At 32.4% G+C, this 20234-nt stretch overlaps 1 protein-coding gene across 1 annotated transcript in view; it reads left to right on the top strand.

Moving 5' to 3' along the window:
• Positions 1-20234, top strand: part of LOC142231362 (uncharacterized) — a 121131-nt gene that overhangs the window by 80176 nt on the left and 20721 nt on the right. The window contains exon 3 of the mRNA XM_075301973.1: positions 13387-16294. Coding sequence (XP_075158088.1) covers positions 13387-16294 — 2908 coding nt within the window. The remainder of the gene's footprint in view (positions 1-13386; positions 16295-20234) is intronic.

Here is a 20234-nt window from a genome sequence, read left to right as displayed (position 1 = left end):
CCCTAGTGTATTAGCCGACTTAAATTTTGAGTCTATAGATTTTGTAAAAGTCTATCAAATTCTGTCCACATCGAGTGATATTTAAATGTATGTATTTGGGACAAACCTTTATATATAGCCCCCAACACATTTGACGGATGTGATATGGTATCGAAAATTTAGATCTACAAAGTGGTGCAGGGTATAATATAGTCGGCCCCGCCCGACTTTAGACTTTCCTTACTGGTTTTTTGATTAAATTTATGACACAAATTTTGGAAATTGGAACAATTCACCAGTGTGGTATCACAATGGACTGAATAGTCTAAGTGAGCCTGATACTTCGGGCTGCCACCTAATCTAACCTCGTTTTTAATTGTATCAAATATTAAAAATGTCCCTTCAACAGATGCGTTTAAAAAAGAATGTCATTGCATACTTGCTTGTATTTAGGAACATGGGTTGACTTCCTTTATTTTTTTTCTCAAAATTCATGCCAGAATTGTTCCAAATTTTGTTGAGAATTGCTCCACTTTATAAGATCTAAGTTATTTTTTTACCCCAAAAATCCCCCCAAATAAATGTTACACCTAAAAATCCCCCTAAACGTGTAAAAAACCCCTAAATTTGGGGGGAAAACCTCCAACCTGGCAACACTGAAACATTGTTTAATCGGCTCGTGGGCGCCGCAAGCTATGCTATATAAATATAACTTATATGGGTAATTGTCTATTGATGACAATAACGGCTTCATAGGTCAGTGGATAGTGTGTTGGTTTTTCAAATTGCATGGTCCGCGGTTCGATTCTCCGTCCAGGTGAAATGCAAAAAAAAAAAACTTTAAAATTTATAAAATCGTATAATTTCTTCTACATTGTTTGTATTACAGAAAAAGGAGCTAATAACTAAAAAACTTCGTGGAAGTGAGAAAGATGTGTCCTTTCAACGAAAAGCAATTGAGAAACGAACTTTGTTTGTCAAAAATTTCGTTTGGGAGGAAATAATTATTTTTTTGCGTGTATATAATCCTCTATAGTTCTCGATCGGTTTATAGAGAGGAGTGTATTAATATAATAAATATAAACAGATATAACCCAATTTTCGCATGGTAATTGGAGGGCCAAATTTAGACCGAATTTGATAACATTTGTCCTTTCATGAGGCTTCAGATGTCAAATTTGGTTCAATATGGACCAATTTTTGCATGGTTAGGTTCCCAGCTAAATAAGCGTCTCCAAAAAAGTAGTGACAATGTTCTTTTTGGATCTGGCAGTGGTGCCAAATTGACGCAGAAGCGATGAATTTAACATGGGCTTGTCATAGGACGGATGTCCACCATTTCAACAGACGCTGCACTGAATTTGCATCACTTTTTAAGATGTGAGGTGAATTCAGTGTTTTGGATGTGAATTAAGAAATTATGTTATATTTTGACAAATAAATAATTTTTAAATTTTTTTATAATTTTTAATGCATTACAACGCTTGTCCTGGGACTTTTGTGATCAAATATTTTCAAAAATTCGAAATTTTTCTACAAAGGTTTTAGCATTTTTTCGGTCAAATTTAAATAATTTGTACCATTTTATTAATTCTTAATTTGGTTTTAACCTATTTGAAACACACAAAAAAAACAAATTTCCCATTAAAAATATGAAAAAATCGAGTTATAAAGAAATTGACTCAAATGAACTTCCTGTGAAGTTAAAATAAATCTTTGGGAGAACATTTTTGGAAGTTATTAAAAATTGTTCCTTGAGAAGAACTTCCAATTTTTTCTGGGTTAAGTTAGGTTAGGTATAGTGGCAGCCCAATATTTCAGGCTCACTTAGAGTATTCAGTCCATTGTGGTACCAAAGTAGTGAACTTCTCATCACTGAGTGCTGCCCGATTCTATACGATTCTCTGAAATTTCACCATTATTACTTATGTGGCATAATCCACCGCTGAAAACCTTTTTGGTGTTTGGTCGAAACTCGGTTTGAACCCACGATTCTGTATATGCAAGACGGATCTGATAACCATTGCACCATTGTGGCTCCAGGGTGGCATGGTTAGTAGAATGTATTTACTAATATCACGTACCAAATTTCAACCGGAACTTACACTGAAAAAAATATTGTCGTGAGGTCATGAAATCTTACGTCTTTAAAATACGAATGCAAATTTTGCTTAGCATAGAAGACGCATTTCTCTAATATAAAATTTTTTTCCTTGTCCAAAATAAACTTTTCAATGAAGTCGTAATGTCCTTATAATTAAGTGATTTGACTTAAAAATGGGTATCATAACATGAAAGATAAAATGTTTGGTCTAAGGTCAACTTGATTTTAATAATTCTGAAAAATTCTTTAAATTTAATGAACTTGTCTTTAAATTTGTTGCCTTTTTGCATCTTGACTATAAAGCAAAAAATCGTTCAAATTTAGGACATATTTTTCAAAACTTTTTTACTTGAAAAATTGCTTGATTTCTACTGGAAGTCCAGTCTTAATTTGGAAAATAAAGTTGTCGTTAACTCGTTTTCAAAGGACTTTTGTAGCATATGAAGAAAATAAGCTGAGAAAGCGTAAAATTTGCTTCCTAGAAGCAAGTATACAAAACGCAAATTTAAAAGGGAATTGTGCCTTAAAAGCATCCTTAATTGTATTCTCCGCTTCTTTGGCTCGGAATCAATACCAAATTTTTTAATGTAAAGACAAAATCTTTGGAACCGGGCATGCTTTTTTTCAGTGTATGGAATTTGCTGATTCAGAGCCTCCGGAAGTCGTTGGTGCATCAAGTATAGAGTTTTAACTGGATTGGATGAAAGATACTCCTCCATGAAGCTTAGAAGGTCAAATATGGGAATCGGTTTAGATGTGGGCTATATATAGTTATGTTTTGATATGGACCAATCAGATGAGATTTGCTTCGCCAAAAGGCTCCGAAAGTCAAATAGCGTTATCGGTTTATACGGGGACTATATATAATATATATGGATCGATATGGACCAATTTTTTAATGATTATTAGAGAGTATATAATAGGTTAGCTTAGGTATAGTGGCAGCCCAATATTTCAGGCTCACTTCGACTATTCAGTCCATTGGTGAACTTGTTTCTTATCACTCAATGATCAAGGACCTCCTTTTTATAGCTAGTCCGAATGGCGTTCTACATTGCTGTGAAAGCACTTACTAGAGACAGTGGGTGTGAACTCATGATCAAATCTCAACCGGATTGGATGGAATTTGCTGCGCCAGGTGCTCCGGAAGTTAAACCAGAGTATTTGGTTCATCGCGTACCGGCTACAGGATCGGATGAAAGTTACTTCCCCAAGAGACTCCAAAGGTCAAATGGACCGAAATCCAAAAATTGCATACTTGGATGAAGTGTTGCTCCTCCAAGCAGTTGCGGAAGACGAATCTGGGGATTTGGTACATCGCATACCAAAGTGCAAACGCATCGCATGAAATTTTCTCCTCCAAGAGGCTCCCTTAGTCAAAACTAGGAATCGGTTTATAGGGACGCTACATATAATTATGGATCAATTCGGCTTCTCAAAAATAAAGAAATTTTTTAGAGACCTTAAAATCTGGAACCAATGAATTAAAATTAGGATACAGATCTCATTTATTAAATTTTCATTCTCTTTTAGCGGTTTATTAATAAAGGTACTCACGTAAAGGGTGGTTAATTTTTCAAGGGCCGATGTTGATTTTGAATAAAACACAAAATATTTAGGAAATTATTGTAATTTTATTTTATTATGATATATTGGTATTACTCAATTATGTATGGAACGAAATATCGGTCAAATGTGCGCCGCGACCTCGGTGGCACACCTTCATCCGATGGTCCAAATTTTCGATGACGTATAATGGAGGTTCTATGCCGTTAATTTGCCGAATTGTCTCATCCTTTAGCTCTTGAATTGTTGCTGGCTTATCGACGTACACCTTTTCTTTCAAATAACCCCAAAGAAAAAAGTCCAACGGTGTCAAATCACATGATCTTGGCGGCCAATTGACATCGCCATTACGTGAGATAACACGGCCATTGAATTTGTGGCGCAAAAGAGCCATTGTTTCGTTAGCTGTGTGGCAAATGGCACCGTCCTGCTGAAACCACATATCGTCCACATCCATATCTTCTAATTCGGTCCATAAAAAGTTCGCTATCATCTCAGGATAGCGAACACCATTCACAATAACTGCCTGACCGGTGTCATTTTAGAAAAAAATACGGCCCGATGATGCCGCCAGCCCATAAACCGCACCAAACCGTCACTCTTTGTGGGTGCATTGGTTTTTCGACAATCACTCTTGGATTCTCATTCGCCCAAATGCGGCAATTCTTTTTATTGACGAATTCACTGAGGTGAAAATGTGCCTCATCATTGAAGATGATTTTCGTCGAAAATTGATCATCCACTGTTGCCATTTCTTGGAACCATTGGAACGTTGTTGGATTATGTATCTCTCCATGGTTCAAATTGAGTAAGTCTGAAATAGAGAAATGTCAAATAAAATTCGAAAAAAACTTGGTGTTTAGGACCACGCTTTACAAACGAATGTCAGTTACAAAATCCAAATTATAACAGAAACTTCCAAGTAAAAAATGTTTTTTTTTTTTAATTCCAAAAAAAACTTTAAGCCTATATTTGAAGCGTTTTTATCTTAAATCTAATGTTTCAATATTTCTGTTAATTTAAAGACAATTTCTCTAAATCAAAAATGTGTTTCTTTACTTTAAGAAAAATTAGCCTTAGCTCAAAGACATGGGACTTTAACGGAGGGACGCAAATTTACAAAATGTGTGTCCTAAATTGAATGAAAAAAAAATATTGAAGCAAAGATTATAAACTTTATTTTAATTAAAATTTCATTATTTTAAATAAATTTGTCTTTAATATTTTGTAAATTTCGCATCCTAAAATTTAGGTTTAATATCACGTAAATATGTTTTTTAGTGTATGACCTCATGTACAAAATTTCAACCGGATCAGATGAAATTTGCTCTTCCAAGAAGCTGCGAAATCAAATCTGGATGTATGTTTATATGCTTAATAATACCATGCCCGGTTCCAAAGAAAAGGAACTGGGCATAGTTTACACTAAAAAAACAGTGAAACCACCAGGAGGGAAAAATTTAGTTATTTTTAAATTTTTTTAAAATATTTTTAGAAAATTTTAACTAAACAGTATTTGTAATAAAATTTACAAATTTAAAGAAATAATAAACTTTTTTTTTACAAGTACGAATTTAGTAAAGCTTTTTACTTCATTTGTGTATAATTCTTTACGTTTTTTAATTCATTTAACTAACGTACACAAAAAATTATTATAGTAAAGGAAACCTTCTCCATATATAATAATTCCATGAACTAAAATAAAGTAAAATAGGCTTTAGTGAAATAGAGATTTCACTTTTTTTAAGTGTAGTCAAACAAAATTTTCTTTCACATTAAGATACCAATTTTTAAGTCGAATAACTTAATTTAAGGATAAAACGACTTTATTGAAAAGTTTATCGAGTTTTGTCAAGGGGAAGTAAACTTTATATCAGAGAAATGCATCTTCTATGCTAAGCAGAAGCGCATTCGCATTTTAAGAACAAACAATATTTGGCCTCACGCCAATATTTTTTTCAGTGTGTGGGCTATAGCTAAAATTGGTCTGATATGGGTCTTTTGCAATACCATCCGACCTACATCAATAACAAATGCATTTCCAAAATTTCAAATTGATAGCTTGTTTCTTTTCGGAAGTTAGGGTGATTTCAAGAGACGGATGTCTGGACACCTCTAGATTGACTCAAAGTTTCACCAGGATCCAGAATATATAAAATTTATGGGGTCTGAGACCAGTTTATCGATTTATTACAAAAGGTATGAAAAAATTGGTATACCACCCATCCTAGGGTTGAAAAAGTATCGACTTTTGCCATTCAAATGCAGAAGTGAGGGAAAAATACATCCGCATGAACAAATTTTGTGAGATCTTCTGGTAACAATGCAATGCACAAATTATTCGGCTTTAACATAAAGCACTTGTAAATCCAAATCATAATTTCTTTTCTTGGGCACATAACAAGTGAATCCAGAGAAGGAAAACTTCCTGCACCCCATCATTCTCCTTTCCATTAAAGTTAGGGTAAACCATTAGAGTGGAAACAAGTAGTGGTGACTCCAAGCGGAAACAATTCTGCACCATGTTATCACCATATCTCTGGTAAAAGGTGACATATGACAATTGCAAAATGTGTGCAAGACAGAACGTGCAAATTGTCAAATTCATGTTCTCTTTCGTGTCATTCCATTTTATTATACTTTCGTATAGAACATTTTTTTATACCCTCCACCATAGGATGGGGGTATATTAACTTTGTCATTCGATTTGTAACACATCGAAATGTGGCTCTAAGACCCCATAAAGTATATATATTCTGGGTCGTGGTGAAATTCTGAGTCGATCTGAGGATGTCCGTCAGTCTGTTGAAATCACCCTAACTTCCGAACGAAACAAGCTATCGACTTGAAACTTGGCACAAGTAGTTGTTATTGATTTAGGTCGGATGGTATTGAAAATGGTCCACTTTTACGTATAGCCCCCATATAAACGGACGCTCAGATTTGGCTTGCTGAGCCTCTAAAAGAATCATATTTCATCCGATCCGGCTGAAATTTGGTACATGGAGTTGGTATATGGTCTCTAAAATACATGCAAAAATTGGTCCATATCGGTCCATAACTATATATAGCCCCCATATAAACCGTTCTCCAGATTTGACCTCCGGAGCCTCTTGTAGGAGCAAAATTCATCCGATCCGGTTCAAATGTGAAACATGGTGTTAGTATATGGTCTCTAACATATATGCAAAAATTAGTCCACATCGGTTTACAATTATATAGCCCCCATATAAACCGATCCCCAGATTTGGCTTGCGGGTCCTCTAAGATAAGCAAATTTCATCCGATCCGGTTGAAATTTGGAACATCCCAGCAAAAAAATTTGGAAGTTCTTCCAAAGGCACAACTTTAAAAGCACTTCCAGAAGATGCACTCCCAATGATTTTCTTTATTTTAACTACCCAGGAAGTTATTTTAATTCAATTTTTTATATTTTGGGTTTTTCATACTTTTAATGGGTAATTTTAACTTTTTTTTGTCTCAAATAGGTTAAAAACAGAGTAAGAACTAATAAAATGGTACAAATTATTTAAATTTTTTCGAACAAAATGCTAAATCCAATCTGAAAAAATTGTGCATTTTGCAAAATATTTGAGGTCAAACTTTTCCGACAAGCGTTAGAATCCATTAAAAATTATAAAAATTATTTATTTGACAAAATATCACAGAATTTTTTAATTTACATCCAAAACATTGAATTCGGATCACACCTAAAATGCAAATTCAGTGCAACGGCTGTTGAAATGGAGGACTTCCGTCCTATGACAAGCCCATGTTAAATTCATCGCTTCTGCGTCAATTTTGCACCACTTCCGGATCCAAAAAGAAAATTTTCAATACTTTTTTGGCGACGATTTTTTTGCTGCGATGGTGTTAGTATATGGTCTCTAACAACCGTGCCAGAATTGGTCCATATCGGTCCGTAATTATATATAGCCCCCATATAAACCGTTCTCCAGATTTGACCTCCAGAGCCTCTTGGAGGATCAAATTCCATCCGGTCCGGTTCAAATTTGGAACGTGGTGTTAATATATGGCCGCTAACAACCATACCAAAATTGGCCCATAGCGGTCTATAGTTATATATAGCCGATCTCCAATCACACAAAAATTGGTCCATATCGGTTCATAATCATGGTTGCCACTCGAGCCTAAAATAATCTACCAAAATTTTATTTCTATAGAAAATTTTGTTAAAATTTCATTTCTATAGAAAGTTTTGTTAAAATTTTATTTTTATAGAAAATTTTGTTAAAATTTCATTTCTATAGAAAATTTTGTAAAAATTTTATTTCTATAGAAAATTTTGTTAAAATTTTATTTCTATAGAAAATTTTGTTAAAATTTCATTTATATAGAAAATTTTGTTAAATTTTTATTTCTTTAGAAAATTTTGTTAAAAATTTCAATCCTATAAAAAATTTTGTTAAAATTTTATTTCTATAGGAAATTTGGTAAAATTTTATTTTTATAGAAAATTTTGTTAAAATTTCATTTCTATAGAAAATTTTGTAAAAATTTTCTTTCTATAGAAAATTTTGTTAAAATTTCATTTTTACAGAAAATTTTGTTAAAATTTCATTTCTATAGAAAATTTTGTTAAAAGTTAATTTCTATACAAAATTTTGTTAAAATGTTATTTCTATAGAAAATTTTGTTAAAGTTTTATTTTTATAGAAAATTTTGTTAAAAGTTTATTTTTATAGAAAATTTTGTTAAAATTTCATTTCTATAGAAAATTTTGTTAAAAATTTCATTCCTATAAAAAATTTTGTTAAAATTTTATTTCTATAGAAAATTTTGTAAAAATTTTCTTTCTATAGAAAATTTTGTTAAAATTTCATTTCTATAGAAAATTTTGTAAAAATTTTCTTTCTATAGAAAATTTTGTTAAAATTTCATTTTTATAGAAAATTTTGTTAAAATTTCATTTCTATAGAAAATTTTGTTAAAAGTTAATTTCTATACAAAATTTTGTTAAAATGTTATTTCTATAGAAAATTTTGTTAAAGTTTTATTTTTATAGAAAATTTTGTTAAAAGTTTATTTTTATAGAAAATTTTGTTAAAATTTCATTTCTATAGAAAATTTTATTAAAATTTCATTTCTAAACAAAAATTTTGTTAAAATTTTATTTCTATAGAAAATTTTGTTAAAGTTTTATTTTTATAGAAAATTTTGTTAAAATTTCATTTCTGTAGAAAATGTTGTCAAAATTTTATTTCTATAGAAAATTTTGTTAAACTTTTATTTCTATAGAAAATTTTGTTATAATTTCATTTGTATAGAAAATTTTGTTAAAATTTCATTTCTATAGAAAATTTTGTCAAAATTTTATTTCTATAGAAAATTTTGTTAACATTTTATTTCTATAGAAAATTTTGCTAAAATTTCATTTCTATAGAAAATTTTGTCAAACTGAACTATATACGTATTTAATCGGTCTTTTTTGATTTAATATATACCACGTATGGACTTACTTACAATTTAGAAGACGGTGTTAGAAGGTTTATGGATACATTGCCATCGGCAAGCGTTACCGCAACTCAAGTAATTCGATTGTGGATGGCTGTGTTTAGAATAAGTTTCTACGCATTCCATGGTGGAGGGTACATAAGCTTCGGCCAAGCCAAACTTACGGCCATATATACCTGGTTGTTTTTTTTTTTTTTTTTTTAAATGAATTTATTTTTATGAGTAGATAGGTGCGGCTATGTAGTTAGTAGGATACGTGTCTGTCTACGCAATACTCATTCCTAGCTATGCGATGATGTATGCGCTATAATGGTTAAATTTAATTATTGTAATGTTCATTTGTCTTCTTCCGTTTCCGGTCTGCTATTATAGTTTTTATTATTGTAGGTAGATACCTACATCCCAATCCATTTGTTTGACATTAATATTATAAGGTAATGTAAGAAAGAAAGGAATAATGACTACTATTATGGTCATTTCACCTGGGATAGTTAAATTTGTGACAATATTTTTCGAGGTTCAATTATGGTATTCAACGAAATTGGCTATTATTTTTATTTTATGTTGAATACAAAAGGGAGTTTAATTTGCAGGAGTGTCTGTGTTTTTCCACTAAAATTATTATTATGGATAATTCCAGAGGCATTTAACCCAATTTAGGGAGGATCAAATTTATTGGCTTTTTTGTTAATATAATTGGCTAAATTACCATACTAGTAACGTTAATAGAATTGTTTGGAAAACGGCATAGCTTTAATATTTATAGTAAAAAAACTAAACAAGAGATTAATTGGAAACGAATTGGAGATAATAAAAGTTTGGAAAATTGATATCGTAAATGTTATTCCTTTGTTACAGCGATTTGAATTTCTTCAAAAAGTTCGTACTTTGTTTACTAAACAAGATTTTTAGTTTCGCAGTAATCAAAATCCTTTTTATACTATACTCGTACTGAGCTTCGTAATGAAAATTTAGTGTAGTAATATGTGATGCAGAACATCCTTCCGAAAGCTTTCAAAATTTCTTTGGGGTATATGTAAAATTACCCTTTGTATTTGGTACATAGTTTGTAAGAAAGTGTTTTGTTTTCCTTCAACAAAGTTTCTTTATATCGACTTGGGTGTGCCCAAAAAGTTGGTCTATAAATAGAACTGCTTGACTGTGCGTTCAAGGCTATAGTGATAGTTGTATGTTAATGACAAAAAGTGGATCTTTGCTTACAAACTTTATAGTACGCGGTCCGATTCTCCGTCTGGAAGAAAGGTAAAATTTGATAAAATTGTATATTTGCTTCTGCATTGTATGTATTACAGAAAAAGTGCTGAGAAGTAAATAAGGATATTATGGCTACACATACATATGGAGAAATCTGAAACAATTTGCACTATATTTTGCAGATTTTGGAAGTACTATAGAAGATAACATTGTGCCAACTTTGAGTAAGATCGGTTATTAATAAGGATATTGTGGTCAAGTTTGGTCAAATTGCTTTGGTTTTGGTAACAGTTGACGAGCAAGGTATATTAAACCTTTTTAACATTGTCTTCCAAATTGCAACTTAGTCCATATGTAGTCTATGTTTGATAAAAAGGAAGAATAAATTCCCATATAAACCTCTTTAGTTCTTGATCGTTTTATAGATGGCTATTGGTATTAGAGAGCCAAATTTCAACCGCATCGAATGACATTTGTTCCTCCATGAGACTCCAGAAGTCATATTTTGGGGGTGGGTTTATATGGTAGCTATACATAATTATGAGCCGATACGTGATGTTACTAGGAGCACATACTACCATCAAGTACTAAATTTAAACTAGATATGATGAGAATTGCTCTTCGACGAATTTCCGCAAGACAAATCTGGAGATCGGTTAATATGGGGCCTATATATAATTATGAACCGATATGGACCAATTTTTGCATAATTATTAGAGGACATATAAAAACGTTACGTACGAAATTTCAATCGGATCGAATGAGATTTGCTCTCTCCGGAGCCTCGATAAGCAAATCTGGGGATCGGTTTATATGGGGGCTATAACTAATAGTGGTCCGATATAGGTTAGGTGGCAGCCTGATGTATCAGGCTCACGTAGACTATTCAGTCCATTGTGTACCACATTGGTGAACTTCTCTCTTATCACTGAGTGCTGCCCGATTCCATGTTAAGCTCAATGACAAGGGACCTCTTTTTTATAGCCGAGTCCGAACGGCGTTGGCCATTGCAGAGAAACCACTGAGAGAAGTTTTGAAACCCTCAGAAATGTCACCAGCATTACTGTGGTGGGATAATCCATCGATGAAAAACTTTTTGGTGTTCGGTCGAAGCAGGAATCGAACCCGCGACCTTGTGTATGCAAGGCGGGTATGCTAGCCATTGCACCACGGTGGCTTCCGTGATGTTAGTAGGAGCGTATACTACCATCGAGTACTAAATTTAAACTAGATCTGATGAAAATTGCTCTTCGATGAGTTTCCGTAAGACAAATCTGGAGATCGGTTAATATGAGGGCCTATATATAATTATGGACCAATTTTTGCATTATTATTAGAGGACATATAAAAACGTTACGTATGAAATTTCAATCGGATTGGATGCGATTTGCTCTCTCAGGAGCCTCGCTAAAGCAAATATGGGCATCGATTTATATGGGGGCTATACCTAATAGTGGTCCGATATAGCCCATTTGCAATACTGTCTGACCTATATCAATAACAACTATTTGAACGAAGTTTCAAGGCGATAGCTTTTTTCGTTCGGAAGTTAGCGTGATTTCCACAGACGGACATCGTTAGATCAATTTAGAATTTCACCACGGCCCAGAATATAACAGGTTGGCTGAAAGGTCCCCGGTCTGACACATAGATGGCGTCGCTAGTATTAAATGAATATTATTTTTATATAGTACCAACCTTTAAATGATTCGTGTCAAAATTTGACGTCTGTAAGTCTGTCTGTAAGTCAATTAGTTTGTGAGATAGAGCGTCTTTTGTGAAGCAACTTTTGTTATTGTGAAAAAAAAAATGAAAAAAAAAGAATTTCGTGTTTTGATAAAATACTGTTTTCTGAAGGGAAAAAATGCGGTGGAAGCACAAACTTGGCTTGATAATGAGTTTCCGGACTCTGCCCCAGGGAAATCAACAATAATTGATTGGTATGCAAAATTCAAGCGTGGTGAAATGAGCACAGAGGACGGTGAACGCAGTGGACGCCCGAAAGAGGTGGTTACCGACGAAAACATCAAAAAAATCCACAAAATGATTTTGAATGACCGTAAAATGAAGTTGGTCGAGATAGCAGAGGCCTTTAAGATATCAAAGGAACGTGTTGGTCATATCATTCATGAATATTTGGATATGCGGAAGCTCTGTGCAAAATGGGTGCCGCGCGTGCTCACATTTGACCAAAAACAACAACGTGTTGATGATTCTGAGCGGTGTTTGCAGCTGTTAATTCGTAATACACCCGAGTTTTTCCGTCGATATGTGACAATGGATGAAACATGGCTCCATCACTACACTCCTGAGTCCAATCGACAGTCGGCTGAGTGGACAGCGACCGGTGAACCGTCTCCGAAGCGTGGAAAGACTCAAAAGTCCGCTGGCAAAGTAATCGCCTCTGTTTTTTGGGATACGCATGGAATAATTTTTATCGATTATCTTGAGAAGGGAAAAACCATCAACAGTGACTATTATATGGCGTTATTGGAGCGTTTGAAGGTCGAAATCGCGGCAAAACGGCCCCCTATGAAGAAGAAAAACGTGTTTTTCAACCAAGACAACGCACCGTGCCACAAGTCATTGAGAACGATGGCAAAAATTCGTGAATTGGGCTTCGAATTGGTTTCCCACCCACCGTATTATCCAGTTTTGGCCCCTGCGACTTTTTCTTGTATTCAGACCTCAAAAGGATGTTCACAGGGAAAAAGTTTGGCTGCAATAAAGAGGTGATCGCCGAAACTGAGGCCTATTTGAGTCAAAACCGAAGGAGTACTGCCAAAATGGTATCAAAAAATTGGATGGTCGTTATAATCGTTGTATCGCTCTTGAAGGGAACTATTTTTGAATAATAAAAACGAATTTTGACAAAAAAATGTGTTTTTCTTTGTTAGACCGGGGACTTATCAGCCAACCCTTTAAAAGTTGGACAATTACCCAGTCTTCCGAATCTTTTACGATATTGATACAAGTTGAGGAACTGTTTTGTTCTTGCCTTGAAATCATTTTATTAATTTTAAATTTTGTTTTTTCTCTATTTCCAGTTACCTTCACGGGCTCTCAATTCCCTGCAAAAATTGAGCGCTTTGGATTTCGATTACAATGAAATTTCGAAAATCGAAGATTACAGTTTCTATGGTCTACGCCTATCCAAACTTAATATGAAAGGCAATCGTCTGCAAGGAATTCCAGAACATGCTTTTGTGGGTTTAGAGGAATCCATGCAAGAAATTGATTTATCAGAAAATAGCCTACGATCATTTCCCATGATGGCTTTAAGGAAACTCGATTACTTGCGTATACTCAGATTATCGAATAATAAAATTTCCACATTTTATGGTGATATACAATTGGTGACGAATAATGCAACAGCAGCATCAGCCTTAAGGCTGCCATCTCTAACGTTCTTGGATTTAAGTTCGAATAAATTTACGGAAATTCTAGATGATTGTTTTCGAACATTTCCCCAATTGAAAACCCTATCGATGTATGCCAATCAAATTGAATTGGTTCAAGCGGAGGCCTTTAAAAGTCTCAAGGAGTTAATGTCTTTGGATATGTCACATAATCGTATAATCCATTTGGATTCGAAAATATTCGATAAAAATAAGAAATTACAAACAGTGGATTTAAGTCACAATCACATACACTCGATAAGTGGAGTTTTTTCAAATTTACCGCAATTGCGTGAGATATTTTTATCGGAGAATAATATATTGGAATTGCCAGCAGATGCTTTTACTAATTCGTCAAGTGTTGAGGTCATCTATTTGGAATTTAATGCCATAGCCCATGTAGATCCCAATGTCTTCTCGTCGCTGGTTAATTTGGATCATTTGTATTTGAGGGCGAATTTTATACCCCTATTGCCAGTGACTTTATTGGATAAATGCCAGAAATTGAGCTCGCTCTCATTGGACGATAATGAGATACAAGATTTGGAAATAGGAATGTTTCGAAAAATGGAATTCCTAAGAGAGGTGCGTTTGCATAACAATCGTATACGCCGAATACGAAAGGGGGTATTTGAACCTTTACCCACTTTGCAAGAGTTACATGTGCAAAAAAATAATATAGAGGATATAGAACCGGGTGCCTTCCAGACTTTATATAATTTGCAGCATATTAATCTGCAGGATAATCAATTGACTGTTTTGGAAGATATCTTTCCCAAGGACACGAATAATTCTTCGCTGCTGACCATACAATTGGAAGCGAATTATTTGAATAAAATCCACTCGAAGACATTTCGCCACCAGGATAAAATTCAAATAATGTGGCTAAGTCACAATGAATTGATGCGTGTGGAGAAGTCCATGTTTGAGGATCAAGTGGACTTGGCTCGTTTGTATTTAAATCATAATCTTATACGGGATATAGATCGTGATACCTTTGCAAAGCTAAAGAATTTGAAATTCATCGATATGAGTTGGAATCGTTTAAAGCAATTGAGAAGGGATTATTTCTCGGCCTTGGTCAATGTGGAGGAATTGATACTCTCGCATAATTTCATAGAAGCCATAGAGGGTTTTGCTTTTAATAAATTGAAAAATATGAAAATCTTGGATTTATCGCATAATCCTTTGCATCAAATAACCAATGATGTGTTCATGGAGGATTTGGCTTTGATCCATTTAAATCTTCAAAATACTTCGTTAAGGAAAATTGAAACAAATACCTTCAAGTCATTGCAGAACCTAAACGATTTAAATTTGGAATGGAATGCTCTGTTGCCAACGGATATACAAAAATTGGATATACCTGGTTTGAGGACCCTCTACCTATCGCACAATAATTTTACAAATCAAATTATGATATCCAATATGTTTGATAAACTGAGATCGTTACAACACCTCACCATGGCCAATTGTTCGCTGACATCTTTGCCCGAGGATATATTCACCAAAAATACCAATTTGGTGAAATTGGATTTGTGCGACAATTTGCTGAGTAACATGAATCGAAATCTCTTCATAGGTCTCAATGTCTTCAAGGAATTAAGGATATGCCGTAATCATCTAACCGAATTTCCCCATGTGGCTTTATATAATCTCAGTACTCTGGAGATATTGGATCTCTCCCGCAATCTATTCTCCACCATAGATTTCTATAAGCTAAGTGGTACTCTCAATCTACGCCAATTGAATTTGAAGGATAATAAAATAACTTCACTCACTGGATTTAATGCCGTCAATTTAACCCAATTGGATACTGTAGATCTCAGTGGCAATCTGCTACTGTCTCTCCCAGCCAATTTTCTGCGGAATTCCATTAATCTACAAAAGGTGGATCTCTCCAGTAATCGTTTCCTGCAAATACCCAGTTCTGCTCTCTCCGATATATCACTGCCTCGTCTCTCATGGCTTAATCTCACCGGCAACCCGATTAATACCATATACACCGTCATCGAAGAGAGATATCCCTATCTCAAAGAGCTTTATATATGTCAAACAAATCTTTCCATACTCACCTCCTATGATTTCAAGGCTTTCAAAGCTTTGCAACATCTTCACCTGGTGAACAATCGTATAACGCGCATCTCCCCTGGAGCTTTTACCAATCTCACCAATCTCCTAACATTGGATATAAGTGTCAATGAATTGGAACTGCTACCCATAGAACGTTTAAAGGGTTTGAATAATCTTCGTGTCTTGAATATCTCCCATAATGTTCTACGTGAATTGGATGAATTCTCTTCGGATTTGATCCAATTACAAGTATGTGATTTATCGTTCAATCAATTGGATCGTGTATCACGTTTTACTTTTACCCATTTGCATAATTTGGTTGAACTCTATTTGATGGGTAATCGTATGACTGTTTTGTCGGTGGATGCTTTTCGTTATTTGAGAAAATTGCATATTTTGGATTTACGAAAGAATTACTTTGAGTTGGTGCCAATTGAGGCATTGAAGCCATTGGAGGCGAATATTAAAACGCTGAGATTGGAAGGTAAGTGTGACATGCTATACATTAGTTGAAGCAAATGTTTATTAAATAAGAGAGTTCAGTTTTAAAAAGACAAAATTTTTATTCTACAAAACGTTAATAGTTGTAACCTCCGATTTCTTCTCATGTTGGCAATCCGTAAGAATAACTTGATCGTGTTGATTCTATTATTATTTTTAAAAGTTGTTTTTCATTTAGTTTTCCTCATCAGGAGTAATCTGTAGTGCGTTCTCGAATAAGTTCGCTAGGATTTCCACCGAGAAGATTTAATGAAGATGAGTATATTGCCAAGACTGCAGTCTCGATAATCAATAATAGTCTTAAAGAAAACGGAACCCAGTACATTCCTTCTTCTTACGGATAATATCGAATACTGACACAGAAAATGGTGGGAATCTTCAGTATCTTTTGGGTCCAGACCATGGTTGCCACTCGAAAAAAAAACTACAAATAAAAAATTTGTATTTGTAGTGTCACAATTTTATTTTGTCAAAATTTTATTTCTATAAAAAATATTGTACAAATATTATTGCTTTAGAACCTTTTTGTCAAAATTTTAGTTCTATAGAAAACTTTGGTAAAATTTTATTTCTATAGAAGATTTTATCAAAATTTTATTTCTATAGAAAATTTCGTTAAAATTTATATCGGTAAAAAATTTTGTCAAAAATTTATTTCTATAGACAATTTTCTCAAAGATTTATTTCTATAGAAAATTTTCTCAAAGATTTATTTCTATAGCAAATTTTTTCAACATTTTATTTCTATTGAAAATTTGTAAAAATTGTTATTTCTATAGAACAATTTTTAAAATTTTATTTCTATGAAAAATTTTGTCAAAATTTCATTTCTACATTTTGTCAAGATTTTAAAATTTTCGTTTTGTTTGTTATTGTTGGTTTCTCTTCAATCATTATTGTTGTTTTTGATCTCAGCTTAAAACCATGCATTGACTAAACTAAAAGTGTAGCTTAACCAACAGAAGAAAAGTATGCTTGTCAAATTTATTTGAGCCAAGCCCTATAGATTGCAAGATGGTTGCAGCGTTACCGTTGTGCCACTTTAGTGGCAAATTTGCCACTTTTCTTGGGCGGTGCCACTTCTGCGCCACTTTTTGTTTGTGCCACTAAATGTGATACTTTTTACGATTTTGTGCCACTTTTCCAATAATTTGTGCCACTTTTTCAAAAGTTTAAATATTATGGGTAGTTATCACCATAGATGTGTTATTAAGAAAATTTAATATTGTGCACCAACAGCCTTCGCTCATTAATTCTTATTACGTGAACAGTTACGATTCAACTTATTTGGTAAACCGTACTTTGAATATGCCAAATTTATTGTGGCATGAAATATCAGGATAAATATGAAAATGTTTAAGGTTTGTATTACGACCGCAGGAAATAATTGATGATGGATCCCATAAGGACCCAGTTAGAAAAAATTGCAATCGCCTTTGGACAGATTGTTCCAATTCTACTATATTCCTCAAAATGAATGCTGGAACAGTGGACAGTATTGAAGCATTACCTCATTAGAGAAAAATTGGAAGAAAAGTGTCCTAAGAAATTAGAGAAAGTATATGTTAAAGATCCAAAATGCACTTTCAAATACCAAAGATTTATCTTAAATTTTTAGTTTATATTATCAAAAGTATGAATACCGTTAACAAAACATTCCAAAGCGAATCCTCCTAAACGTGAGTACTAAGTTCGGTTTTCGAGTTGAAAATCACTTTATTTCCGCGATTACTTTTCCTGAAATAATCAAAATTATAAATGATTGAGTTATTGAGTTAATTTATCTGCTTTATATTGAACTGTTTTAGTAAAGTAACCGCGAAAATTTCAACTCGAAAATCGAACATAGTGCTTACCTTAAATTGTTTTTTAATTATATTTAACAAAAATATTCTATTACAAATATACATACAATTTGTAAGAAAATTTGTAAAAACGTGATTTAGCAGATATCGACTATAAAAATTCTTTGTATAATAAAAACATTAAAACAATATAGATAGGTCACAAAACGACATCACAATCCGAAAGTTGTGGACAAATTTTACCATGAATTGACATAAATGACAAAAAACTGAAGAAAAGGGGGTTCCGCATTACTTAAAAACCAATGATGATATAAATTATTTTGATATCGTAAATAAATTAAAGATATAATTGAAAGGCCTGATTATTTTATAGACGCTTAAAAAATAATTTTAAATAGGATTTGTTCACCAATTTGTATGAATTCGCAAAATATATTTTAACTTGACCTCATAGCAGTATTTATTTCTTAAGTTTTTTTGTATAAGTTAATAAAAAGAATGTGCCACTTTTTGTGCCACTTTTCAAAAATAATTGTGCCCCTTTTTTCGACGTTTGCCACTTTTTGTGCCACTTTTTGAAAATTCCCAACGGTAACGATGGATGGTTGGATGTACAGCTGTTTCGGAATTACCACATTCCTCATCAGCATCCTCTACTTGCAGCAAAACTATCAAGCAATTATCAGAATCAACCAATTGTCAAAGATTCATTTATACAGAAAATTTTGACAAAATTGTATTTTTATAGAAATTTTGCCAAAATTTTATTTCCGTAGAAAATGTAGTCAAATTTTATTCCTATACAAAAAAAAATGTATTTTTATAAAAACTTTTATCAAAATTTTATTTCGGTAGAAAATTTTACCAAAATTTTATTTCTGTAGAAAATTGTCTTCAAAATTGTATTCGTACAGAATTTTTTTTTTTTTTAAATTTCATTTCTATAGAAAATTTTGTCAAAATGTCATTTCTACAGAAAATTTTGCCGATTTCAGCAGAAAATTTCTATAGAAATTTTATTTCAATAGAAAATTTTATTTCTACAGAAAGTTTTGTCAAGATTTTATTTCTATAGAAAACTTTGTCAAAATTTTATTTCTACAGAGAATTTTTTAAAAAAAAATATTTCTATAGAAAATTGTAACAAAATTGTATTTCGGTAGAAAATTGTATCAAAATTGTATTTCTATAGAAAATTTTGCCAAATTTTACTACGGTAGAATATTTGTCAAAATTTTATTTTTATAAAAAGTTTTTTTCAAAATTTTATTTCGGTTGAAAATTTTACAAAAATTTTATTTCTATAGAAAATTTTGCCAAAATGTTATTTCTATAGAAAATTTTGCCAAAATTTTATTTCTATAGAACATTTTGCCAAAATTTTATTTCGGTAGAAAAGTTAGTCAAAATTTCATTTCTACACAAAATGTTGTCAATTTCAGAAGAAAATTTCTATAGAACATTTTGCCAAAATTTAATTTCGGTACAAAATTTTATCAAAATTTCATTTCTACACAAAATTTTGTCAATTTCAGTAGAAAATTTCTACAGAAAATTGTCTTCAAAACTGTATTTCAATAGGAAATTTTATTTCTACAAAAAGTTTAGTCAAAATTTTATTTTGGTAGAAAATTTTGGCAACATTTCATTTCTACAGAAAATTTTGTCAAAATTTTATTTCTATAGAAAATTATGACAAAATTTTATTTCGGTAGAAAATCTTATCAAAATTGTATTTCTATAGAAAAATTTACCAAATTTTACTACGGTAGAATATTTGTCAAAATTTTATTTTTATAAACAGTTTTATCAAAATTTTATTTCGGTAGAAAATTTTACAAAAATTTTATTTCTATAGAAAATTGTCTTCAAAATGTATTCGTACAGAAAATTTTGTTAAAATTTTATTTCTATAGAAAATTTTGTCAAAATTTTATTTCGGTAGGAAAATTTGTCGAAATTTAATTTCTACAGAAAATTTTGTCAAAATTTTATAGAAAATTGTGACAAAATTTTATTTTGGTAGAAAATTTTATCAAAATTGTATTTCCATAGAAAATTTTGCCAAATTTTACTACGGTGGAATATTTTATTTCTATAGAGAATTTTGCAAAC

This window comes from Haematobia irritans, chromosome 3 (genome assembly GCF_050003625.1).
Source record: "Haematobia irritans isolate KBUSLIRL chromosome 3, ASM5000362v1, whole genome shotgun sequence".
In the NCBI taxonomy this organism is placed as follows: domain Eukaryota; kingdom Metazoa; phylum Arthropoda; class Insecta; order Diptera; family Muscidae; genus Haematobia; species Haematobia irritans.
Note: the sequence above shows the minus strand (reverse complement) of the source record. Positions and strands in the feature narration are given on the sequence as shown.